At 44.3% G+C, this 27,970-nt stretch overlaps 1 protein-coding gene across 7 annotated transcripts in view; it reads right to left on the reverse strand.

The window, feature by feature from the left end:
• Nucleotides 1-27,970, reverse strand: part of MAD1L1 (mitotic arrest deficient 1 like 1) — a 320,530-nt gene that overhangs the window by 140,492 nt on the left and 152,068 nt on the right. For 6 of the 7 annotated variants that reach the window (XM_042864053.1, XM_042864057.1, XM_042864058.1 and 3 more), the window contains 2 exons: nucleotides 13,275-13,363; nucleotides 4,985-5,075 (listed from right to left, as the gene is read on the reverse strand). In XM_042864053.1, coding sequence (XP_042719987.1) covers nucleotides 4,985-5,075; nucleotides 13,275-13,363 — 180 coding nt within the window. Of the gene's footprint in view, nucleotides 1-3,284; nucleotides 3,359-4,984; nucleotides 5,076-13,274; nucleotides 13,364-27,970 lie in introns of those variants that run through there. The other variant, XM_042864059.1, reaches the window with a different exon arrangement.

Genomic DNA, 27,970 nt, shown 5'->3' on the forward strand with positions numbered 1-27,970 from the left:
CTCTGTGTGCCAAACTCCCAGCACATAAGGATTGAGGCGAGCCCAGTGAGCAGAGCCAGCACAGCAGTCTGGCTAGCTTATACAGTGCTGCAGTGCCCAGGTTAAATAAAGCAGCCTAAAATTACACTGCTGTGTGTCGTACAAAAGCATTTCTCTTCTGTTCCTCTTTCGTATTAACAAGCACCATGTAAAAACCATGTTCCCCTCCTGTCATGTAGGGCGGTTTTCAGACAAACTCCTACTCATAACTAGCTAGTCGACTCCTTTCAAAGCACTTTAAGGTAACAGGCAAAATAAGTTACTCCAATATGTTTTAATAACATTGCATTTTGTAACTTCTGATATTACAGTACTGACCAGCAGAAAGGCTAAAGACACCAATTACCATGAGTATAGGCATTGCTTTCAAAGTTAATCAGTGCAGAGCCCATACCAAACCATGAGCCTTTCACACAACCAGAACACCCTCCTAGAGTCTCATGAAGCCTCCAGCACCCTCTTCTAGTGACTGTTCAGATTTCTTTCACTTTCAGCATCCATAGGTGATGCCTCTTAGTCAGAAATCAGAAAAAAAAGACAGACCCCATACACAAAAAGGGAGGAGGCTGCTAGCTTGGTTACCAGACTAAAGAAAATTTTCAGGCCCAAATACATCCCAGTGTAAAAAAAAAACTCCTTGTTTTTGTTTTTTGTTTTAATTTATACAGATCCACTTATCAGACTCTAACTGGAGTTTCATTTTTCCACCAACCAGCTGTGAACTAATTACAAGGACATCTAACTAGTCCTGCTCCCATACCAAGCATATGGTTCCAATTAAGTCAAACTGCAGCTGATTTTAATCAATCTTCCTTAAAGCAGTCAAACTTGAAGAATCTCTTCTCCTTCAGCTCGAAGAATAGAGGAGAGCAGGAAAAGCAGGAGAGTAGTATTTGCATAAGGAACACTTCACATCCGCTGGGTTGCCCTTAAACATGAGGCTCCGAGCAGTCAGAAATGCTAATTGAACGCTCTTCACAAGTCTTTCCTCCCACTTCACTCGAAAAGCACTGATTTGATCTGTCTCTTTTGTTCCTGGCCAAGTTGCACGTTTCCACCAGCAACGTGGGAAGACCATCCAGATCATTTCCCTCAACTAACAAACCAAACTTCTCACTTGAGATCTCAGCAAACCTGCCCACCGTGGGCCAAGCAGTTCAAGCAGGTTTGTTTTCCCGGATTAAAGACTCAGCCTATCTTGCTTCATCAAAAGCAAGACAGTGGGGGAGAGGAGATAAAATTGAGTTAAACCTGCTCTTTTCACATGTTGTTTGAACCCTTCTGCTGAGCAACCGTTCAGATGTTTGCGTTCAGATAACATCCTGGGTGACTGGGGAGGCACCTCAGCAGGGTGTCATTCCCCTACAGTCCCAACCTTTCTTGTGCTTTTGTAATCTGAGGTTTTCATTAGCAGTAAAGACCTGAGCAGTGAGTAATATCCATGCTAAAGTCTTTACACCAGTGAAGGAAAATCAATGCAGCCTGCAGCCCAGTGTCAAGAGCCAAGGGTTTCAGAACAGGGGATGTGTGGAGGTGGAGAGTGCCTTCAGCCATAATTCAAGTTGTCCCCACACAAGCAAAGAATATAGAGATGTCAGATGTTATATACACAGCTGCAGACAGCTATCAGTAGCCTGGTTTCTTTATTTGCTAATACTGAGCTCCAGAAGTATGAATCATGCACCTACCTAATGCAGAAGTGCATTTCCATTGCCCTCTGGGTGGCGTGTCCAGCCCCACAGGTCACAGAACAGCCTACAGCTACCAGCAGCCATAGTGGAGATGAGCAAAAGCCACAGGCTTTTGTCCTGAGACACAGGGGGATGTAACGAGGCAGCAAATATTTCTGCAGCCGTCTGTCATCCCCACACATCAATAGAGTCAAGCCCTGATGTTTCTGTCTAGAAAAACATGAGGCATGTCCTCAGATTCCATTCAGCGCACGTGGCTTTGTGAGCTCAGACAGACTTCAGTCCAGCATAACGCAGTCAAAGCCCTGGTTCTAAATCCCATCTCTTACAAATTCACAACCTCAATACATCCCTCTCATGCATCTTTCATTCAGTAGATACAGTTCCAAAAAGTTGGAGGTTTTATTCTTAAAAAAAAAAAAAAAAAAAACACAAAAAAAAACTACAGATCAAGATTTGTCAGGTATCATCTTTTTTCTGCTTTGTTTAATGTCAATCCCAACTCTTACGCCTTTATTTAGTTTGGTGGCATAATGCAATGGAAAGCACAGCAGTGAGAGCATAGCAGCAAGGTTCCATGCTGCAGCAAGTGAGGCCTTGCTCAAATGCAACAGCTATGGGCACAGAAGTAAAGGGAAGAAGCTGCTTTTTACCTTCAAAAGGCCTCAGGTAGGCAGGGATCTCCAGTGAGATACCCTCACCTCCACTGCAAGCCTTCACATGAGGGCTGGATCCTGGCTCCACCCTTCTGGTCACACAGCTGCATTGCATTGCATTGCACTCATCTGAGCCTCCTGGGCTGGCCCTGCCTTCCCACCAGGTGTCCAATCAGCAGTTCAGGCCATGACTTAGCATTTCCACTACACTTCTTACAGGGATGAGAATAAATAACATATCAAACTTAAAAAAATCTCAGTGACCTTATCTGAGCGTACGATAATATTTTCAACGTATTTTCTCAGCAGCAATAGAAGAAAGGATCCAGCACAGCTTCCCAAAAAAGACCTGGGGGTCACTCTAAGCTTGGCTTACTAAAATAGTTTATACTCCAAGTAACTGAAAAAAATAAAATGGGAACCCTGATGCTTTCTCCTCTGAGGAGTTCTGAGATCTTTACCATTCAGGTAGGCACGTACTGATCAATGCCGACACTTGAGCATTTGGTTTACATATTCTTGTTCTCTTCTCTACTCCTCTGAAGCTGCTGCTTTTGGCAACCACCTCTCAGATACAAGTGGGAAGCCAAGGAAAAGAAGAGCATCTTGTTCTGTCTCTAACCACAATCACTTCATTCTTATACCATAAAAGCCCCGCTATTGAAACAGTAGCTGACGCTAATCTCCACTAACGACCGGAAAGCAGGCAATTAGCAAAACTACAGCGAAGGCTTCCCATCTTACCACTTTGAAAGTAAGCCTTAAAAACTTGATTGCTTTGGCATCCATTCTACTCACAAAGAAGCAGAAGTGCTTCCAGCACAAGTACTCGGTGACACCAAACAAAGCATCAATAGAGAGATTAATAACCACGTGCAGGAAGAAGAATCAAACTCACCCAACTGAGGAAGGGTCCCTCCAGCTACGCAGCACCCTTTCCCAAAAAACAGCACAGGTCCAAGTGATGTCCTCCCTCCTGTGGCTGGCCCTTTTATGAGCCCAGGGGGGCTGCAGCCTTTCTGGCCACCTGGAAAGCACAGCTGCAAACAATTGACCCATGTTCCCTTGCCAGCAACACCCCCTCCCCAGGTGCTCAATCACCACTTCAAGCTGTTTGCTAACGGTTCCCCTACAGAATCTTAAAAGCAGCTTCAGCAAATAAAGCAGAACATCTCCTGACATGGAGAAGAAAAGGGGGAATTCCTCTGGTCAGGCCTCCCCAGAAAGCCAACAGCTATTGTAAGACAGCAGTGGTAGATTAAATATGACTTGAGTGCATTGTAACCTACACCAAAACCAAAGCTGCTGCTGTGTATTTTGGAGACCTGAGCATCCAAACACCAGCCCAAAGCTTTCATCTCCCGATGACTGAAACCCAATTAAAGGAGAACCAAGTGACAGGTTTCACACTAAACATGGCTCAGTAGAGATGCTCAGCAGCTCTTAGTTCCCTGCTTTATCAAAGCTGTCACTTCCCCTGCCTCTAAAAATTAGTAATAAAAAAAAAATTTGATTTGCCTCTAATGGGTGTCAAGATAAAATCAATGATCTGTCTGAAATGTGAGTAATTTTAAAATCATGAACGAATTTACACAAAAATAGGGGGAAAAAAAGAGAGAAAGAAAGAAAAATTAAGAGAATGAAATGCTACAATGCTGAGTTGTTCAACATATCAGAGAGAGCAGCAGGGAGAGATAACACTGTTTATAGCAGGATGGGCTTTGATTAAACAAACATGCTCAGGTTCTTGTTCTTTCCAGCACCCTTTGACAGAAAATGCTATAAAAGCTGGAAGCGACTTCCATTCCCCTTTCTCTGCACAGGAAAGCTGTTACCAGAATGAGAGCAGTCTGGACAGACAGTCACTCGACTGCTGCAGGCTCCCTTGCCCTCCCTTTGGGGAAGGTGAGACTTCACTGACCTTGCCAGAATGAAAAACTGAACACCTTCTGCCATCCAGAACAGCACCTACTTCATCAAAAGGTAGAACATCCACAGTAGCACAGCAAAACAAACACTTCTTTTCATCCTTCAGACTTCATACCTCTGCCTTTCACTGTCTGTGCTCCGGTGATATTGTTATCTCATCCTTTCAACAGCACTCATGCTTATGGGTTTGAAAAACTGATACCTAATGAGGTCACAAACTGGTGGTCTCCATTTCCATCCCTGAGAACAGCAGTGGAGTCTCCAGAACACACTGATCTCCAATTTGCACAACTCCCTACTATTTAGCCCTGTGTATAAGCTGCTGCTTGGCACCAAATGAAGTTGGAAACTGATGACTTAAGGCAATGGTGGTGTTTAACATGGAGCAGCATGTAAGGCTTTCATGAAGAAAAAGAAGAGGTTCTAGACAAACACAGTCAAGAAGACAACTGCTCCTGTGTGACCAGACCCAACACCAACAGGATTCCAACACACACAGATAAAGGTACACTGGTGCAGTTTGCACAGTCTTCCTACAAACACAGTGCACAAACTGAGGGAAATAAACTTTGCATGCTGCACGGTTTAATCTGGCACGGTTGTTAGAACAGCTACAATGAATGGAAGGTGGCATCCTCTCCAGCCACACTGAACTTCCAATTTTACTACCTGCATAGTTAGCTTCTCCAGTTTCATATACAAAGATCTGTTCTGCTCTTCCAGTTTGCTGCGTTCAGCTTCCAGCTCCTCAATCTTCAGCCTGGAGGGGAAAGGAAAGACAGTAAACATGTGTCCTTGCCCAGTCCCTCCACAAATAGTCAAGTTACAAAATGAAATCACGTACAGTGGCAGATGATTCCTGTATTCAGTATCACAAAGCTACACTACTGAGATAGTCCAAACTTACAACTAAAAAATCCAAGTTTGCATGATTAAAATTAAATTCCAGCAATATTTGGTCAAAACACACAACTTGAACATAAAGCAAATTCAACCTAGCTACTTCCTGAACCAGAGAATGAGTCAAGATGATCATGTTCAATAACCACCAACAGCTGAAACCTCCACGCGTGTGTCAGATCTCTTTTTGATCTGATTTATACTTTTGGCCTTTGCAACGCTCCTTGGCAGTAAGTTCCAAAATTTAATTATGTGCTGTATGAAAAATTAGTTCATTTTGTTTTATACTTCACATGTGATTATTTCACTGAGCGCCTGTTAGTTCTGCTATGAGAAGTTGTGAATAATTGTCCCGTCCTCCCCTCTCTGAACTACTTTACAGATCTCCCCCACCACTTCTTGAAGAATCTCACTTCACTCTTTCCCCACATTAAAGGCTTTCCATAGTTCTGCCCACTGTTATTGCCCACCCTTTTTGTTCCTCAGTTTTATACAGACTTCTTGCTATGAGAAGAGCTAGATCTACAAACAGCACTCTGATGTATTCAGTAGTGTGAGGCTGTTTTCTTCCCAACTTCTAACTCCTAGTTACATATAGTACAAATATTGTACAAGAAAAAGTAAAGGTGTTTTTTCTTACTTGCATGGGTTTTACATTTATTGACATTCAACTTTGTGTCCCACTTTGAGTAGTACGAGATCCTTCTGAACTACAGCAGCCTGATCAGTGGCATCATTTCATATTACCTCAAACCGTCTCCTCGCTACTCACAAACTTCTTTGCGCTGGAAAACTCCCAACACAAAGCATTTCAGGATCTCATGGAAAACCCAATGAACATTTGTTCTTTGAGCTTCCATCTTTTAACTTTGCGTGACACGAATTAATGGAAGAAAAATTTATCAAGCTTTACAAATTATAAAGCTATTATCTCTGACCCAGAAAATCCTAGAGACATTACATTAGAAGTTAGGAGAGCCTTCACAAGGTACCCCAGTAGCTTTGCCACTTGTGCAGAGGAATCCAGAAATGGCCACCAGTGTAGACAGCACAGTGGGGCAGTCAGCCTCTGCAGGGCTTAATTCTTATTAATCCAACAAAAAACCTTCTTTCTTATTCCATTCAAGTTTCTTTGAGACCTTTGGCTCAAAGCTTTCTGAAAGGTCAAATATGTTGTATCAACAAGATCAGCTTTAGCCAAATGGTTGTTCAGTTCTTCAGAAAGCTCTATTAAACTTGTTATGCAGGAGAAATTATTATGAAACGTTCAATATAACATTTTTGTTTGCATTTCAGTACAGAGTACACGAACTTCAACACTCTGAGAATCCAGCTGCCTCATTTCAACTTCCTGTGATTAAATGTGCATTTAATACATATTAACATTGATCCCTGAGTCCAATTTTCAGAGAATGTTTTTGCAGAATAATTTTTTAAAATTAATTATCTTGCTTGATAACATGCACTTTTAAATTATCTAAATTAAGCTGACAATCTTTGCACCGTGACAATACACAATATGTCCATCTGCCATCACCCACAAGTTATGCAACAGAAATTTCAGGTACAAGTGAGGAGTCATCTCCCCTAGAAACAGGGCAGGAGAGGGAAACGCTACAAACCCTTCCTCAGAAGCCAGCTGATCTACATGTTCAGCACAGAAATGTCTCCCTTATAAAAATGCAGCTTCAATTGCTTAAATTATTTGTAAGCCTGACCCCTGCTGGTAATTTTCAGATATTATAAAGGATCATCGTTTTCTCTCTTGGACGCTTCTAACACGCAGATGAACAGCTTTTAGCATTGTTGAGGCCATTCAAAAAGATCATTGCTAATTTCCAGAAGAGATGCTCAGCTCGCAGGGATGGAGGATGCTGAAGAAGCGGGAGACTGAAAAGGTCAGTAAAAATGGAAATTTGGAAGATGGAATGAATGCTGTTAATGGTGTGCATCTAAATGGATTGCTGAGCAGAGAGCGAGAACACTCTTCTGTGAGGAAGAACAGCAAAGCAGCTCCTGAAAGGTCAGAGGCAGGCACAGGACTCCCATCAGTGCCTTCTCCATATTGCACAGGCTGACTTTTTATTTAGAACAAATTTTCCCCATCCAGCCCCCAGACAAGCTGTGGTGCTGCTGCTGTCTGCCTGCACATCACTCTGCACAGAGCTCAGGCCCTTATCTAAAAACCATTCACAGCCATCACCAGAAAACATTTGCGAAGGACCTGAGGGACAAGCAAGGTGTGACAAGGGAAGGCTTCGAGCAGTTAACATTTCTAAATATTTCCCCTGCAATTTTAAGATGGGTTCATTCCTTCCTGCCCTTTCTGTCTGCCCAGACGGGCATCAGACTGCCTCACAGCGCAGCAGGACGCAGCTCAGCCCGCTCACCTGCAGAGCTGAAGCTCCGGGAGGGTTGGGAACACTGCTGGAACCTCTTTGTGCCAGGGAGGTTTTCAGGACTCACCAGTGCTTTCACAACTTAGCCCTCTTCTAACCTATTTTTAACACTGTTAAGTGTCCTGGATCTGCAGTAGGAAAAGCATTAAGAGCTGTTAGGAAACAGTTTGTGCTGTTCTAGCTTTGCTTTACAAGCCCTGGGGAATGCTCCCCAATGGCAAAGAGAGAGAAGCAAGGGAAATCCTATCTATACATAAACACAGCGAAGCATTTGCAGCTGGTGGTTAAGATACAGCAGTTAAATATTGAAAAATATTTACATGCTTGGCACCAGAGTTTTTCTTTTAAGTGAATTCAGGTACAGGGCCAACCACACACTGCTTCTGGATGCTCCAGCATCAGTGCAGGCAGCCTTAGTCTGCATGCACTTTGCATGCTCTCTGTCCAGGGACGTCTGCAGGAAGATCAGTGATCCCATTTTATCACCAATTTGCATGCCTCCACTTGTTACACCTGGGAGTTACTTTCATGTGGGCAGAACAATCCAAGATACATTCATGTGAAAAGAACACAGCGTGGAGTAGAGAAACACTGGGGTACAGCAAAACCATCTATCAACTTCATGTCTGCCCAAGAATGAATGCTGGCGCTCATTTTAAAAGCAGCCTTGTGGCACAAGGGAGGAAGAAACGTTAGTTACTTTCCCAAATACTGACACCACTCTCGACTTTAGGGATACAGGGAAAATCATCCAGATCGATATTTGTCAAATTTACCAACTTATTCTCTTGAAAATATCTAAATTGTGGGAAAGATCTCGTCATATTTCCAGAAGACTTTTCCTGCATGAAATGCAGATAACCTAGAAGCAAAGGTTCCAAAGGCAGCCATCTCCTCAGCCTTTTGCAAGATATTTAGTGCAAGACTACTGATAAAGTTGGCATTTACTCAGACTTGTAGATTTTCTTTCTTCCCCAAAATTGTGCTTTACATTGCCTCCACTGCACATTTTACTGTCCCAAATTAGAAGATTGAACACAAAAAACACTGTAGCTTCAGGTCTACTGAAACGACACTTGTGAGAGAATCAGGAGACGTCGCATTCTGTGCGTTCAGTCTGCCTGCAGTGCGCTCAGGTGGTGCGCAATAGCTGCTGCAGAGAAAGGCCAGGCTGTTCAATTTGGGAAGAAGCAAAAAATAAATAGAAAGAAAAAGAAGGTAAGCTTTAGAATTTCTCAACAGCATCCACTCGCTCCCAAACATCCCATTCCGTCCAGATGCTGACCACTGACTACTCACCACTGTCACTCCTCCATCATCTTTATTTGTTTCTAATGTTCAGAGATGTGGTACACGATTGCCTGCAGAGTAGCATGGGTATCACCAAAGAGGACATGTCTCACAGAGGCCCCATCTGTGAAGAGGACATGGCCATGTGGAAATGCTATTGCTGAACAAGAAACTACTGAATGGAGCAGAAAATGTATGTGTTGGGAAGGCGCTATTAAGGGATCCAGATGGCATTGAGATGGTGTTAGGAGCAGAGCAGACAGAATTCCAGCAAGTGTGACTAATAGGCATTGGCAAGAACATGAATTTCTTTTGAATTACTGTAACTCTACCCAGTCACTATATCCACAGAAAACATTTAGGATTTACTGGGGCTGCAGTTTGACAGCAGAGTGAAAAAGTTCAGATTTGTTCCAGCTGAAAAGGTCCTTCAGCTGTTGCTGCTTAAGTCTTCGGTGAAGTTGTGGGGGTTTTTTTTGAATAGGTTTCTTTTATTTATAGGCTCTGAAATATCAGTTCCCGCACAGCTATCATCTTCTCCCTAAAAGGTGTTAATGCCTAAATGCTCTGTGCTTTGCTATACCCCGCAGTACACGAACTCAACAATTTGACCGCTTTTTCCTTTCGTAAGATCTGCAGAATATAAACAAATGGAATTTCAGAGGGAGCAGCGAGAAGCGTGAAGAATGACAGCATTAGCACTGGCTTTTATGGTCCCTTCAGAAACAATGATGCTGGGAGAGAGTTTCGCATTTAAAGTTATAAAAGGTCTGACGAAAGAGCACTTTGTTCTCCAGAGGAGGAGGAAAAACTGATGAAGTCTTTCAAGCCTCTTGCTGAAAATTTACTTTCCATACTAAAGAAAAAAATGAGACAAAAGTATATTTTTAAAAGCTCTCATTCACTCACAAGAGGTGAATACAGATTCAAAGAATTAATATGGATTTTTTTTCCCTTTATGCCTCTCCTTTTGTTTTCAGAAGTTAGCTCCTAACCACAGGGTGGATATGGAAACGCCTGAAGCTCACAGCCCTGCTCTGCAGACTCCTCTTGCTGGCTTCTCATGGTTCTGCTCTATTTTTCACTCTCCTTCATGACAGCAGCTAACTGAAGTGGCTGGGCTCAGTCCAGAAGAGCAGACACACTGTACTGTAGGTTAATGAGCTTTCAAAGAACACAGTAAACTACAGAAATGGAAATAGCTCTGTCATAAGCTACGGGATTTCTTTCCCCACGAACCAATTTGCAAAGTTTGTGCTCTTCTTCCCCATTTGCTGCCAGAACTAATTTCTGGCAACAGTCTGTAGATGAAAAGAGGAGCAGTGGAGCTCGTGTTGCCAGCTCCAACTTAGCAGCTACATAAAACTGAATAAACACTTGTGGCCCCGTGGCACAGCAGACCCAATCCCTATGCATAGTGATCTCTCTTCTCCTCTGAAGCGTTTCTGTTCTTCCACCACAGCCACCCAGTTGGTCAGAGGGGACTCATCCAGCCACGTCACATGAAGGGCTCTGCCATGGATCATGGAGAATTATTCCTGACCCCCAAGCATGGGGGGAAGACAGTGAGTTATCATGTGCTGCTTTGACAAGGAGACTCTCCTGTGAAGAGCAAGCTTGGCCCAGTTCATGTCCAGTGCACAGAAAATGCCAGAAAACACAAAAAAAGGCTGAACCACATCCTCTGACTGCTCAAGTCTAGGACCATAAGCAAAAAAGGTTTTATTCAGAGTTGGCCCTACAGTGCAGAGAAACGTGTGTGCTGCTGGATGGGGTGTCTGAGAGTCTGAAAAGAGTGAAGCTGTAATGGTAGCCAAAACATGGAAAAAAGAGCAAGCACTGGCTTACCAGCTTGTGAGCAACGACTGCTCCAGCTAAAAGAGAACATTTTTTCAGTCATTTACTGTTAGAAACCAAGAGCTGAGCAGTGAAAAGAGTGATTAAAAACAAACAAATGCCTGCTTTTTAGCACAGCTTTGTAGCTAAATGACTAGCATCAGGGCCGGGGAGGAGAATTTAAATCAGCTCGTCTACTGTAACGACTGAACGCAATTCAGGAAAAAGCAAAAGCAAAAAACAGCACAGAATTAGATCCAGGGACTGTGGTCCCTGTGCACCCATAGCCCCAGGAGCACACAGCACTGAATTGGGAAAGGCAAGACAAAATATCACTGCGAAACCAGTCCAGAAGCTCAGCTGCTTTGATTAAACAGCCTTGAGTGTACGGCTCAGGACTGGAAAATAGCTTCACATCATTAATGGCTTTACTGGGAATAGGCTTGTCTTTCTGTCATACTTTGTGAGGAGGCTTTGACACAATTTCATGAAAGGAGGATAGAGATGAGATTAGTATCAAAGAAATTCTTTGAAAACAAAAGGAGAGGGTGAAAAACATGACCTAGAGGGCTTGAGGGCTACCCATGAGCAAACTCTAACACCACAACACCATAACGAGTGGGTAACTGTGAGTTCCACTTGTGCCTGCTCGGGAAATAGATTTTAATTCAGAACAAAGCCAGACATCTCCATTCTCTCTGCCAAGAGCCTCCAGCAATACGAAGCGGTCCCAGACCACGTGGCAATCCGGCTGCTCCCCCCTACACACACTGTCCCTGAAGCTGCTCCATTAATAGATGGCAAAAAATGCTGTTCAGTGAAGATAAACACTGAGTAATGAGTCTTGGAGGGGGAAACAAAGAGACTGAACGTCTCCTCCATGAAAGGGTGCTGCAGCCCATACCAGCCCAGGGAGGGAGAGACCGAGGAGCTGCTTTGGAAACATTCTGAAAACCTTCAGCTCCCAGAAGACAGCAGACAGGATGCTGGCTTCACTGATAGAGAGGCGTAAAATTAATCAGGAACCATGGGTTTAATGTTGCTGCAGAGGTGCTGAAATACTTCTGCAACAGTATAAACATCAGGTTTCAGAGGGTCTGCTGCACCTCAAAGGGAAAACTTGAAGGAGCTCGGGTCAAATAAACATCCACAATAAGCAAAAGTAGATGGAGACAGGTTTACTCTGTTGAAAAAGGAAAGTTACAGCATATTATCTTCTACCAGAACTCACATGCATGATGAAATTAAAAAAGGGAGATGTATGCCTTGGGTCTTCAGAACTATTACACCACCTTGAGGGAACTACACTCCAGGAGTGAGATCCTGTGATTAGGTTTATAGCCTTAAAACGTATTGGAAGAGCTTAGCCGAACATGTGTTATTTTCCAATAGCTTCCCTCTGCTATGGAACTGGGCTTTCAAAGCCGTAAAACAAGCTCCAGAGGCAAGGCACAAGAGCAAAGTCATAACACGCAGGCCAGTAATTTCTGCTTTCTGCAAGATTCTGCTTGCTGCAAAAACCCACTTTCAGTCCTAAGAGGCAGTAACACTTCATAGTGATGGAGCTGAAAATATAAAAGAATTAAGAAGTGAAACTCCAGCCAAAGTCTTACATCAGCTGAGAATAAAAAACTCCTCCTGTCAAGATCTGATTTGCTCAGCTTAAATAAAAGGAACTTTATTAAACATTCAGAAACAGATGAACTTTTCTATGCTCAGTATTTATTGTGTCACCTGGTTTGGAATGGAAGCTGTAAATGCTTTAATAAATACATGGAAAGGTTGTCTGGCTTCCCTGTAGCTTTTGTTAATGCTTGTGTATCCTCTGCTGAAATGCTGTTTTGTAACTTCTCTTTCACTGAATAACAACAGGTACCCCTCTGCCATCTGCAGCAATGCACCAGGGGAAACATCCCTCTTTTATCTCCAGTGCTACATGCACATCAGTATTACAAAAGCTCAATTCTAAACCTCTTTACATACATGCCAACAGATCCTATGTTTACAGTCCAGATTTGGTCAAAATAAGAAAAAAACAGCAGTGCTCCTTCCACAGGGAAGGAAGTCAATAAAGGGAATAGCAGTGCAGGAGCCAGTCTTATGAAGCCAGTCTTATGAGTGCAAGAGACCCCAAATACACTAAAAGAGCCTGCAGACTCTCAAAAGATTAAAAAAAAAAGCTTGTAAAGTAGGTAAATGCAAGAAAAATCAGGGGCTGAGGCTTTCTGCTAATGCTTCACGACTTTCTTACATCCATAAGAACAGACAGGAAAGTAAAAAGTGTGCTCAGGAAAAGAAATACCACTTCTGAAATACAAGGGAAACATGTTCTAATCAATGTTACTCCGCTGCTCCCTGAATAAGAGTGCCTACATACATGGCATGGCAATGTAGCACAATGAGGTCTCTTATCTGGGGCTCCACCATAGGACAGCAGTAACATCAGCAGACAGTGAAACTAGCCTGGGCTTTTCCTTCTCCTTAGTTCCACTGAAAGCTGCTGAACCTTCCAGCTTTCCCCTTGCTTTGCTCACCTGAGTGCGTCAACCTCCTCCTTGGTGATGAAGGTACTCTGCTCTGCGGTGCACTCTCGAGACTTCAGGACCTTCATCTCCACCTCCAGCTGCAGAAGAGAAAAGGAATGAGTTCCTCAGTGCTATTGGGGAAATGGAGATGTGAGAAGAGCAAAGGAAGGAGGAAGGAACCGTTACATCTTGCACAGGTCAGACCTCTTTCAGGATACTGACAACTCCTCATGCACTGAATGCCACAACCTCAGTCAATCCTTCTCCACTCCAAGTTCCCTTCTGCCTTTTCCCAACATTTTCCCTGAAGCAGATGAGGCACAAGAATTTGATTATTTTCTACATTGAGCTCCTGTTTCTTTTTTAGAGATTTCCCCAACCCATCCCTAATGCATAATTGGATGCAGAAAATTATTAGTGCGCTATTAGGAGCTATCTGGCACCCAAGATTAAGTATTGACAGTTCAACCTCATTTAGCATCAATTCCTCCCATAAAGAAATGAACCACAGGATTATGCTGTCTCGTCCAGGACAAGGCTGACACACACACACTGAATAGAAAACACAGGGGAGTATTTCCAGCACTTTCCAATATACATTTCCAGCTCCAGCTGCTCAGGTGGGTCTGGTGGAACCAAGAAACAGTTAAGAGTACTTTCTGCCTTTGCACTTGTTTGGGAAGAACTCACAAGAAAATACTTCAAAATTCACAAACATGAAAACTTCTTACCCAGACTCAATCATTCCCAGGTTCTCTGACTGTACCCCTAACCCAGCTATCAAGACAAGGCACAGATGATTAAACCCCATTACCTGTTTCTAGACCTCTCAGAAAGCAACTTATCACAAACTGCAAGCAGAAGAAGTATTTAGAGGACATGCAGCTTCCATTCCAGCACCTTCTCCCAGCTTAGATCTCCTCATTCAGAGTTGGGACCTCCTTGTCCTCTGTCTTTTGCAGCTGATAACTAATTCCCCTCATAAATTCTATGGACAAACACTGTATTTTTGCCACACAGAAGGAAAACAATAAGCAATTCAGCCCTAATTAGCAATGCAGAACTTATGACCACAGACAGCTCAATATCAGAGAAATAATTCCCTTGAACAGCACTGATTGGACTGGTAGAGAAAAATCACATTGGAAAGATGAACTTTGTGCAACAGAAGCAAGTTAATAGAAATTCCCCAGTTTCACAACTACTACTCAGCCAGAACTGAAATCTTGACATATTGCCTCTTTGCCCTTCCCTACTTGCCAGGAAAGGCAGACAGAACATGGCAGCACTGTTAGCAAGAAAGGGCAGAAAGGGGATGGCTGCATTACTCTCCCTCCCCTTTCCAAGGGAATAGCATTGGAGCACTGGAGCAGGTAGAGCTGAGTTTTTTGCTAAATTCCTCTCTGGCACCCCAAATCCCTGCATTCTCCCTTCCCTGTCAAAAGGCATCCAGAAAAAGAAAAAAATAAAGCAAGGCCCACCTGCATCATCAAGCTGTACAAATGTTAATGTATATTAGCTGCCTGATAAGATTATCACAGCCAGAAATGCTTCCTTCAATTTTCTGATTACTGAGCTTATCTCTCCCAGCTCAGCCCATCACAGATGGCTGAGGATAAAGCAAGCGCTCCAGATAGTTCAGGAATGTGAATAAAAGGTACCAGGATGAGGAGCAGCCTTCAATTCCACCCTGCTTCTAGGGAAGAACTCATCATATCTCTTGGTTCCCACATCTGCTGAAGGCTGGATGTGTCTGCTATCCGAGTTTTCTGCTGCTTTTGGGCTGCATTTGAAGACGGAGGGGTTGGTAAATATGTTATTTATCACATTCTAAGCGGGCTCAGCCTTGAGTCCAAGTGCCACCTGCTCACCAACACGAGCAGATAAATCACTGCTGCCTTGCGGGTAGAAAGGGGGTGGAGGGGAAGGGCCAATGAGACGCTGCTGCGAGAAGGGGTCACCTGTGTTTGCTGCACAGAGAGGAAAAATGGAGTGCAAATGGGAAAGGGAGACGGGAGAGCGAATGCACACATGCTGAAGTGAGTGCTGCAGTGAAATCATCAGTGCACATCTTGCTTGAGATAGAGCAGTGACAAATTCGTGCCAGGCGCTCTCTGTAGCGGCACAATGAGATTCTGCTGGGTTTGTCAGAGCGAGGAAGGAAGGGCACAGGGCCTGCAATGGTGTTCAAAGCCATTTCTGTGCCCTCCGAATTCTCATGTGTCAGAACTAGTGGGCTGTAAATCTGATGTCCCTGGGAGAGGTGGGCACAGCGTGAGCATTGCGGTACCAACCAGCCCCAGTGGGGCAGTGCTGCACGGCGCTGATTGCAGCTGCTGGAGAGTCTCGGGTTCACATCAAGGCACAACTTTGTGCCATTACGAATTACTGACGTTAAAATCTCATTAGTCTTTGACAATAAAAGAAAGAAAGGAAAAAAAAAAAAACAGTTAAGGTATTAAATATTTCATTTAAAAAAAAAAACAACAACAAAAAACACCACCCTGTTGCTTGTTTCCTTCAGTTGTTGGGGTTTGAGCAAGGAAAATGTCCCTGCCTGCCAATCTCACAGAGAATATTAAAACTGTTATTTATGTCTCTTTCAGGGCAAAAAGAAAGTTAGTTGAGATAAGCCGAAACAGGTTCTTGATGGCATCCAATTCTGCTTTTCTGAAGGCAGCTCAGCACAAGCGAAGAGGTCCTCACAGAATAAGGACGAAGAGAACAGCAAAGAGAGCAAAGAATGAGGAATATGTTGATGGAAGCTTCCTTGTGTGCGGCTGCACCTGCTTGACACGAAGCAGCACACGCAGTGCAGCCCATGGGCAGCGCTGGCACCAGCCTGGCATCGCACAGCCACTGCATCCCCGGGCACACAGGTCTGATGGTCTGCAGCTGAGACAGAAAGCAGAGAAAAAGAAGGCAGAAAAACAGCAGAAGTGAAGGAGGAGATAAACAGCGTGCAGGCAGTACAAGCACAAAGCCATACTCTGTGATTTTCAGCTCTGTCTCTTCACTTGTCCCCTTGCTACAAGAGGCAAAGATCAGTCCCAAGAATGGATCCGGAATGGAACAGCCTCTTGTTTTTTACTGCCTATTTCCCAGCACACCACTTGTACTCTATCACTTTCTAGTCCTGCTCTCTCTCTTTTTTTCCATCCATGCCTTCTGGAGGCTTTTCCCACCTGTTGGACTAACTCAGTCTTCCTGTCTAAACTGCAGTTTTTATCAATAATTTTTTTGTAACTGGCTGAGCTAAATTTATTACAACAAATACATTAAGTTAGTAGAAACATTTCCCAGTAGAGAGGGGGAAAGGCTGCTTAAATTCCTGCTCGTTGCTGTATTTTCCCATTTATTACCCAACAACCCAGGTCAGCTCCAACACTTTAGCTTCTTTAAGCAGCATTGAGAGCAAAGGGAGAACACGCTGTCCCATAACACTGCATTGCATCCCTTAGGCTGGAAACTGCACAAGAGGGATCTGCAGCCCTTCAGAGCCTCGGGGTTAACAACACCCATGATCAGCCCCAGTTACTGCCCCATTACACAGAATCCATCAGCAATCTGAAAAGAGGAAAGGGCAGAATAACGAGTGGTGTCAGAGTCCACGGCTCGTGAATAAAACACATAAACAGGTACGTAACGTTTTGACTATGCAATGTTCTCTTTTCAGAACACACTGGAGCCTCTTGCTCCCATCCTCAATTGATAGCATTTATCCAGAACCTTTTCTCCTCTCTTACATCACAAGTGTGAATTTCAGCCTAGCTTCATTACTGTCAATTGAGAACGATCTGGGCACATCTAGAATATAGAATAATTTCAGAATGACCACATACGCAAATAGCCCAAAAGGTCAAATGCAAATATTTTTCCCAAAATAAACGCTGTCAGGGCTGTTTACCATCTGAGAAGGAGAGGAAAGAAGAACACGGATTTTCATCTAGTGCTTAATTAAATGGAGTCTTTCTTCTCTCAGCCCTACTTTCCAACCTGCCTGGACAGGACTTCAAGATGGCGGCTCTCCTCCAAGTGTTAATGACATAGCAGACACCCACAGCACTGCAAAAAATGTGCTCCTCTCCAGTTTCCTTTTCTGTACAAACTATTTCAAGATCTCTGAGGTGACAGGAGGAATATGAAACTACAAATTCATCCCCTGACAGCTAGAAGAAACAGAATTTTATTTTAGAGATTTGATTTACTTGGTGTATTTATGGCATTTGTCATTGCTGACCCATATTTGTACCCTCCCCAGCATGTTCTCTGAGTCTCTGCAACACCACAGACCCACTGTTCCTCCCACTTGACTCCAGCAGGCCTCAGTGTTGATAAAGATGAACATTTCCAAAGCATCCCACTCACCCACTGCCCACACTCTTCTTCCAATGGGATTTATTACAGATTTAAGCTTCTAAATTAAATCAGTCACCCTCGTAAACTGTGTTCATGGACTTCTGAATATTGGAACATGCTGTCCAAAATAACGACCAGATCCCTGTACAGGTGCCATGTTGTAAGCAAGGAAATTCATAAAGGACTCAGTCTAGAGTACTTCAGCTCACTGCTCAAGTCAGGATTTGCTCGCCGAAAAAAAGGGCCAGTTCATTTTCTCACATCATGTACACGTATTTCATAGAACACGTGCTGGAAACATATAGCCATTATTTGAATAATGAATGCATTTTAGTGAGGGGCTGATACAGCAATCTTATCCTGATGAAGTGTGTCTGCACGTCATTCAGCATTCTTGGAGCTGTAAAAAGCAGGAAATGCTGAATCCATTATAAATGTCTAAAGGTTTAGTTAACAATGGGCTGATGCAACATCCTTTGAAAGGCCTTCCTCAGCAAAAGAGCTGATTTTAAAAGGCAGAGATAAATAGGCACTGAATTGCACAGAGCCAGCATGGAAAGGTGAATTGAGAGGTTCTGTTTGACTACAAGTCTCAACACAATTTAGCAAGCTATTTAAATACATAAATATTTAAGTGTATGAAAACCAAGCAGATTTGGAAGCGGGTGCTAAAACAGATCAGAGCAGAGAAATAGGGCCCTGAGCACGACCCACATGCTGTGGTTGCAACGCAGGCACACTCCAGCTCCCCAGGAGCCCGTAGCCAGTCACGGTAGCAGTGTAACTTTCCTTCTCTCCAAAGGATGCACAAGCACTAAGGATGCTGTTTACCCCTCTTCCCACAGACAAACACGACAAGGTTGGCGACCTCCTGATATCTACAGACTCACAAACATTGTGTCAGGACAGAAATCCAACGTACATAAACACCAGTGAGCTTAATTTGGGTGTCCAGCACTACTATGAGGCAGTAGAACACCATGCTGAGCATTTCCATCGATCATTCTGCTCAGCAAAAGCAGCATCAGCTCCTCCAAACACCCGGGGCTGAAGAGCTGCTCCCTTTCAGTGCCTGCAGAGAAGGAGAACGGAGTCTCACCAGGCTTCTTAATGGAACACACATTTCTAGTCTTTAACCTAACTTCTTCAAAGGAACTAGGACAATATTTGCAAGACAAAATATCACTTGTCTTTCAGAAACAGGCCAAGCGGACCAGGTTCATTTCTGGGGGAAATTAATCCTCGATGCTATTGTAGAACAAAAGCAATAAAACCAAAGAAAATCAGATATTCAATAAAAAGCGTTTCAGAACTACCTATTTCCCTTTTGGTTAAAGCAAAATAATGTATCTTCTTTTTTTCTCCTCTTTGAAGACAAAGGTGAGCTACATGAGAGTTGCTGCTCTCTATGGGTTAGCCAGTCTGTAACAAACTTGGCATGCTTTTATCACAAAGACAGGGCTAGAAGCAACCTTGCAGTAAACAGTACCGAAAATGTGCTCATGCATATACATTATTGTAGATACACACAGGCTGGGAAATGGACATATGCTGACTTCTGCTTCTCTCCAGCACAGTCTGGATTGTGGTTTTTCTCCTCCTGTTGCAGTAAAAAGAGAGCAATTTTTCAAGTTTATACTGAATGTCATTCTATTTCATTTCCAAATATAATCTCCCAGAGAGAAGGTTCACTCGCCCTATTTCCAATCTCTAAAGTTAATTCACAAATTTATATTCCTTTCTCCCACTCGCTCTCCTAAATTAAGAGGCGTAATTACTAGGAACGCTTGCTACAAACGAATAAAGTGCCAGGGGAGAAGGAGCTGTCACTGCTGGACGCCGGCAGCAGCCGCCCTCCCCTCCTTCCATCCCCCAAGGATCCTGCTTAGGAGGCAGTTTCTATCTTTCCCATTAGCAGGGGTAGCTGACACGCAGGAGCCGCGCCAGCCCCTCCCTCGCCAGCCAGGACAAGCACAGGGAACAAAATTACAGGATTAAGGCCAGGCTGCCGTGCAGCCACCAGGCTGGCAGGCATCACTCCTCCCAATGCAGCTCTGCCTCTCCCCGACCACCCTGGCAGCGGCAGGTTTCCTTCATGACGGCAGAGGAACTTGGAGCTGCCATCTAGAAATTCAGCCTCAGTCTCATCCCTCTCCTCCCCTCCCCGACTCCAGCACCCTCTCAAAAGGAAGATTGATTATTATAATCAGACTCAGCTCTGACACAGCATTTGCATTTTCAAAGCACAGCATAGTCATTAACTAATTCATCTACCCCAAGGGAGCCCTAACGAGCTTTCACCTCTCTCCCCTCTGATTCCCAATCTGCAGGCAGCCTGCAGCTCTTCCTCACACACCTCCCTCTACATTGTGCTGCACCAGTGTGACTTGGTGCATCTCCAAATGGGTCCAGTGAGCCAAACTGAGTCCTGCTGCAAAGGAGCACAGCCCTGCTGGTAGCAGTGGATACAAAGGCACACTGCTCATAGCTGCCTACCTTAAGGATCCCATATGTAGTCACAAAGGTACAGGGTGATATAGGGAACGGTTTGTACCATGCAAAATAAGGCCAAACACACAGAGGTCCCAACCTTTCCATGACCACGTAAGACCAGCATCAATCATCAGTCTGAGCTGTATGCATTAAGGAAGCATCCCCACATCGTGTCCTCCAAGCCTTGGCATCCCCTACCCACAGCCCGTGCAGGGAGCTGAGGTGCTCACACCCTACATCCCTCCCCAGACTTTGCCTTAAAACTGCCCCTGCGCGACTCCTGCTGCATCCCAAGCTGCAAGCTGCCAGCCCTCTGTGTCCTACCACCTCCCAGCTCTCTGCCCCTGCCACCTCCCAGCCCTGCTGGCAGCTCACCCTCTGTGCCCCAGCACAGCTCCACACCCGCAGGTGCTCCGCACAGCAGCACATTATTCTTGATGAGCAATATTGTCTAATTGAAGGTGCTTAACCCATCGCTCAGATGATCTGTTTCAAAGACTCCTGTCTGGAATACTTAAGGGAAGAATCAGGAAAATATTTGTTTTCTCTCTTGCTTTTTCATCTCCTGCTGCAAAGCCCCAAGACTTGAGATGTGGGATCTCAGGCACAGCAGGGTGAGCACAGAGCTTCTGAATATCCCACGTGGCACAATGCTGGGGGCCCTTTGTGCCCACGGATGGCACAGACACAACCACAGCGGGTCAGGACACAGCCTGCCCAGCATGCAGAAGGAGCACCCTGCCTGGGGCTTCAGTCTGCAGCACAGGACATCACTCATGTCACCACACATCGTGTGAGTGCCAACATACAACTGCTTGGATCTTTTTTCTTTTCTTGAGCTTTCTTCCTCAATTCATGCTGTACTACTTTCTTTTCTGCACTCTGGGATGGGTGTGAAATAGAATCATGGGATAACCTGGCCTGGAGGGAACCCACAGGGAACATCAAGTGAAGTCCTGGCTCACACAGGGCTACCTAAAAGTTAAACCACATATCTGAAAAGGCTGGAAACAGGCATCACTGGACATCTCATGAGGATGTGAGCTGGCTCAGAGATTAACAAAGCCCGACGGTCTGAGAGGAAGGGGAGCAAATACCCTGAGCAAAAGACCCACAGTGCAAAAGAAATGAAGACAGTGGTTTAAGCCCATGGATTCACTTATGGTGATGTAATTACAGATTTCAACTCTCTGCTCCAAAAGAAGGAATGAACGCAGGTCCTCTCCCCCCTGCTGCAGTTCCCAGGCCCACAAACCAGGCTCTGCCACACAACAGCCAAAAATCCATGGCAGCTCAGCACTCGGACCCCTCCACTCATTCATTTCCATGTCTGTTTAGCTCAGAGTCTTTCTGCTGCTATCAGCCTCACTCCACCACCTCCACTACCCTGCAGATGACTCTCTTTTAATTACTACCAGAAGTTCCTCCCAGCAGGGAGAGCAAAACAGATGGTGTCCATTGAGAGCAGGAAACTCCAGAGTAACTAGCCTGAACTGGCTGATACCTCCTACCTGTTAGAGCACAAGCACAGGGTAAAAAACATTTAGGGAACTTCCAAGCCTTGGAATGTTGGGAATCAACATACTGCAACCTCATCCAGTGGCACTGCTGCAATGGAGACGGCTGGCAAACAAGAAGTCAGAACTTTTGCCAGAAGCAAATCCTCTTGCAGCTCAGGGGCACAGCAACAAATAAGCCTGAAAGACATTGTACCTCCTCCACACAAAGTCTGAATACTGCTTGTTCCCTGAAAATATACCTTTGAGCAGTTTCTGGAGCATTCAGTCAAGAAATGCTCATGAAACGGTAGCTGTAATCCCACCTCTCCCTCCTCCCCATCAGTTTCCTTGTTGAAAAATCATCACATAATGAACAGTCAGAGAAGAACCTACGCATTTCAACCAACCACCTAGGAAGAAGATCAAAGAGGAAAGGAAAGAGGAATCGAACATCCATTTTTGTTCCTTCATCTCCTAACCTAAATACAGCGGAATCAATCTCTGCTGAATGCTGAGAGCAAAGGAGCCTTCACCGAGTGCTAGGCTGCAAAACTGAACGTAATCCTCTTGTTCCAGCTCCCATGGAACAACCCACAGCCTGTACTTCAATGCTTTAATGAACAGCTCCAACTCCACGTTTCAGTTTCCCAGCACATCTCTGCAGAGAGAGGGTGGGCGAGGGGACCCTCGGGGCTTCACACTGCAATGAATGCACAGGGATGGGCAGCACGAGGATGGGGACACGGCCAGCACTGAGGGAAATGGGGAGCTCAGGTGACAGAGCCTTCAACTGCCTTCCAGAAAGCAGCAGACGCTTGGAGGAGCCTTGTTCCCAAACTCTTCCTGAAGCACAGACTAAGAAAAGCAGATTCAAGAGCATTCAAATGTTTCCAGCTAAATGACCCATGATGTGGACCTCCTGCCACAACACGCAGCAGGCTTTTAATGTGCAAGAAGTGGGAAATCTCCCTCCCTGGGCAAAATAGCAAAGGTTACAGTGCCTGCCAAGATTGCTCTGCCCATTTCAGCCTCTTGGGATTATGCCTGTGTTCTCCTTCAGTTGCCAGCAAGCAATCAAAGAACAAAAAGCAAAAATCAATTCCCTCTCAAACACCGTATGTTCAGTTCTGGTGCCAGAACAGAAACCTGGCATTTTAACCTTTGGTGAACACGATCCTGCTGCCACCAACAGCAAGCTCCAACACTTTGCTCTGAGGGAAGGGAAGGTGTAATAGATGTGCTGGGGATGACATTAGCACCAAATACACCATCAACAGGACAGGACCTGGCAGAAGCTTGAATTTATACAGCCAGTCTTTAGAGGTTAATGAAATATTCATAAATAAGTTAAAATTCTCCTGACAAGCTAGATCCTGTAGTACAACAAAGAGTTGTCAGCCTCAATTAAGTGATTCCAAAAAGGCAGGGCTGTGCCATTCATTATTTACCAAGAGGTCACAGGAAGAATTCTGCTCTATGATCTCCATGTCTCTGTGGATAAATTAGGCTTCACAGCTCCTGCTGGAGGACTCGGCTGCCCTGACAGAACCCACCACCAGTGCCACCCACCTCCAACAGCCAACGGCAAAAACCACCAGGAACTCTTCTAAGGACACACGGACACACAGAGATCGAAAGCAAAACAAATAGTGCAGCAAGCTGATGAGGCTGTCAGTGCAAGGACTGAGGCAGCCTTGAAACAAAGTCTGTAAGCTTTTACCTCACTCTCGGTACACATAAACCCAGCCCTGGGCAAGAAGAAGAGCATGCAGCTGTCTCTGATCTGTGGGTACATCCACTGAGCACACCCTCAATGCACCCTAAATCCAGGAGCTGCACTGCTCTGGATGAGCTGTGCCTGCAGAATTGCCTCTCCCCACTCAGACCTCTCTGCCTGGCTTATTTTGGAGCAGCTACAACCCCAGGGCTGTGGAAGCGGGAGGAAAGCAGCTTCCTTCCTTGCCATGAGCAAGATGGAGACTAAGGATTACTTTGTCTGATCCAAAAGTGACTGTTCCAAGTCTTCCTTTCTTTCCCTGTACTGCACTAACAGCACGTGTTCCTCCTACTGCTCCTCCAAGATGCCTCCGAGGTGAGGCAGCAGAAAGGGGCAGAAACTGCTGAATCTCAGAGCAGCCAGCAGCTCTCACCTGATCTTCCCCCAACTCAACATGAGTCTGAGGTTGCCCATCATTTTCATGTGATGGTGAATGAAGCCCAGAAAAGCGCAGTATTTACATGCCCGTTAATTATGCCTTTTGTGTCTTAAGGCTGTGCCTGCTATAATAAGGCCTCTGACAACATTCCTGTCCCACTGGTTTTATTTCACCCAGTGTATCTCAGTGTAACTCACTCTGCAGTGACGCCAACAACAGGACTGCTCTCATCACAGCACAGCACTGCCCCCTGCTCAGGAAAATGATCCGTTTTCCTCTTCTGCTCCAACAATGGCAGATAAAAAGAAAATATTCCCTAGTGCTTTATTTTCACCCTTAGCCCTTGTTCCAGTTACAGCCCCACAATGCAAAGGTTAAACCATTAACTCAGCTCTGAGCTGAGCAGTGCTCACTCACCATCGCCCTCCTAATAAGAAGCATGTGCTGGTGCAGCTCAGGGTGAGGGGCACAAACCCTTACATCTCAGGTTCCTGTGCTTCTCCCACTGCTGTGTGGAAGACTTCTAACCCTTAGACAGCTGTTACCATCTTCCAGGAGAAAACAAAAGCAGGCCTGTTGGAACTGACCGCTGCTGCCGAGTCCCATAAAACTTTAACGCTAATGGATCCAACAGCAGGTTCATTTGTGTAATGGGACTTTCAAACAGACTGTTTATTTCTTTTTAATTTGAAGTGAATGGACTGCTTGATCCCATGTGCCAGGCTAGAGATAAACCTCAAGAATTGACTGAGTCTCTTCTTCCAACCTAATTATAATCACAGATATCCACATGCCAAGGTCTAACGTACCGATCACCTCTCTGGTCTGTAGGCAGTTGGGTAGCACTCATCTACTGCCATCCCACTGCGCCCACAGCTCTGCTTGGCAGAGAAGCTTCTGACATTGCCACAGCTTTGTGCGCTGGACACGAATTTTGCAGAGTGGAACACGCAGCACACAACCAACCATGGCCATTCATCACCTCCTATACTAAGAGAGGAGGAAAAATTCTGCCTCTGCTCCTCGAAGCTCACTGTATTCCTGCATCGTGGGGAACAAGGAGGACTAATGCTAATGTACTTGTTTACAACAAGCACTCGAGAGCTCTCATGTAGGAAAAGAGCTATTCTGAGCTCTCTGTTCATCACAGGCAGATTCGTGGTGCATCAGATGCTCTGGTGCTTCTGCAGCACCCACTGCTGAAACATCACCTGGGATGATGTGACTGTACTGGCTGCTGATCTTTGAAGGAAGTAAAATAAAATGACAGGAGGTTTAAAGACAGCTGCAATTTCCAGAGCAGGCTGAGGAGCTTGTTTTAAGGGAACACTGGAAGAGCTTGATTTGTTTAACCTGGGCAAGTGAAATGCTGGGAGAGAACAACTGTTCTCTATAAATACATCACCATATAAATATGAGGGAGGAAGAACAGTCACTGTAGTTTAAGAAGAATATTAACACATACAAAAAAGGATACTTAACTGCATGGATATTTTCAGCTAGACCTGAGAAAATTTCTAGCTGTCAGGACAGGCTTTCAGTGACAGTAATGGGACAAATAAGTTAAGTATTTTCAAGACAAGCCTGATAAATTTATGAACTAAACTGTATGCTGCAATTGCCTCAGTTGCCAAAGAATCTGATTTTGTCACCTAAAGGATTCTCTTCCAGTCTTCTCATACTACATCACTTCATTCTGAATCAGTGTTTTGCTGCTTCTTTACAACCAGATTGGTGTTCTTCCAATCTGATTTGAAAACTGGGTGTTTCCCTAAAAACGCCTCTCTAAAAAAACTGCTGCTGTGTTCATGCTGCTGCTCAGCTGAATGACACGCTGTCCATCCAGCCCAGGCTGCTGCTCTTGTGTAAAGTGCTAGTATAACATCTGTCAAGTGCAGGGGAGGTTTGCTGTCATTTTGCTAAATCAATTTGGAAACCATCAAAGAGATTTTTAATAGATGGAGAATTTCTGCACTGATCGGTCACCTGCCTTCCCCTCCCAACCTGCTGGTTCTGTATACATTCTGGCAAAGCCTCATTTCTGTTCATAATCAATGTGGCTGGGTCCTCTAATTCCACATTTAATTCCACCTACTGTAGATAATACAGAGAATTAACATCTCCATCAACAAGTACCAGTTTTGTCATTCTTGCGTCTTGCCTGTTTCATTTCTTGCTTTCTGTTTAATAGCTGTTAAACAAGAATTATATTAGCTATATTACCTAATTATCTAGGGCAGATCTCCTACACTGAAGGTCACTTCTTTCCTGTTACCATCTGAAAAGTTTGTAAATTAAAAAAAAAAAAAAATTAAAAAAATTGAAACTCATTTAGTATTTCTCTCAAGTATCAAAAGTCACAGTTGTTGATGCTCTGGAGGTCTGATGCAACCACTAGGAAGTGAAGTCTTTCAATAGCAACTCAAATGGTGTATGATCAGTGTGCATTTCTCGTGCCTTATGCATTGATGCCAGCTGAGATGTTCCCAAACTCTTTCTGCAGTCTCTCCATGCTGCTCTCCAGTTAGCAGCCTGTTCCCAGCCACATCACGCTGTGACCTCTGAGCAGATTTATTCCATGTATCCTCCTTACAGTCTTCATTATTTCTCCTGATAAGCATCAATGTAGCTAGTCACTGACATTTAAGTTAATCCCAACACTACCATTTCAGACTGAACACACGATTTGGCTCCTTAACTATTCCTGACCTGCTGCCCTTAAATAAAGGTCTCCTGTTCCTTGCAGAGGGTTAGCAAACACATTCACTTAAGGCAAGGGGAACTCGTTGTTTTCATTTTGAGAGGTCTTTATTTCTTCTGTAAGGACACTCGATTTATGCCATTCATTTTGTGATGACTACATCTTTGGACTTCTTCTTCCCCTCCCACCCCGCACAGTAATTCTCATTCTTATAGCCATCCTTTTTAATCTGCTGGAGGATGAAATATCATTTGGTCCAATGAGCAGTCTATAGATTTCAGAGTCCACCTGAGTCAAGCTGCTTTTTGAAGATGAAAGCCAACGATAGCCAGAGCATCTCTGGGCAATGAAAATACATGTGATACTTCTATAATACCAGGCTCGCTTCCCTCAGGGATTAATGACAGGGGAAAAAAAAACTTGACATTAATGCCCTATGCAACAGAACCAGACTGAAAGAAAGTGTGAGATCAGGGATCACAGTGGCAGCTCGGATGGTAAGCTTGAGCCAGTTTTCTCCTGGCCACGCGGAGAGATGAAAAAGGCAAACGAAAATTAGAAAAAGCAACTATCTTCTGCTTCCCTCCTTCAGGGCAAGAAAGAAAAGCAATATAAAAGAGGAAAGCATTTTCCATGAGTAGTACTTGAGCACCAGTGGAGCTAGCCCCTAGCTCTGCACCCGGAGAGCACTAAACCAGCGCACCATAAGAACTAAGATCCTGTGACCACAGGCAGGCAGCCATAGGTGCAGATGCTGCATGGAACCTCCCAGTTTGTCCTGCAGAGAAAGTTATCTGAGCACTACCCTTAGGAGAGAAAACTTCCAGTGCTGCTAACCCTGTCAGAAAGTGCACCACATATTTACACAAAGTAAAGAAGTGAGCATAAGGACCAAAATGGATTCACAATAAATAAAAAATAAACATTATTTCAGCCAATAAGAAAAGGAGAATATCCTCAAACTTGAGAGAGATGAGCTATGTCATGTGAGCAATGACCCTGATGCGTACCAGCTCTCAGAAGAACACACAGGTACTGCTCCCTCCTAACAGGAAGGCACTCAAACTGAGCATGAAGAAAAATAAAGAAGTGAAGGATTGCAAGGAGAGAAAAATCAAAGTTTCATTCTTCTAATTACACAGCACAATGATACGGGTAATTTTTCTTAAATCAGAAAATGAATTTGAGGTTCAGATTCCCTGAAGGATATAAAATATTAGAGGATTTTTTATGGTTGTAATCACAAACTCATTTCTCCAGCCACTACTGGCCGTGCCTAATTAGGGTAAGGTATGTTAATGATAGAGCGGCACAGCCCAGAGACGGCTTCAGTTGCAATATTAATTGCATTTAGGGAAAGAAGCATGAATTGTGCTTATACAAGCTAATTAGTACGGGTTTGCTAATTAATACTGGAAAGTCAAACTGCCTTTGTCTTGTCAACTGCAATTAGCTGAAGACATTTAAATTTCTTTTCTTCCTTTTTTTATTTTTCCT

This window comes from Lagopus leucura, unplaced genomic scaffold, assembly GCF_019238085.1.
Source record: "Lagopus leucura isolate 7727_CA_CO unplaced genomic scaffold, USGS_WTPT01 Super-Scaffold_760, whole genome shotgun sequence".
Taxonomy (NCBI): Eukaryota; Metazoa; Chordata; class Aves; order Galliformes; family Phasianidae; genus Lagopus; species Lagopus leucura.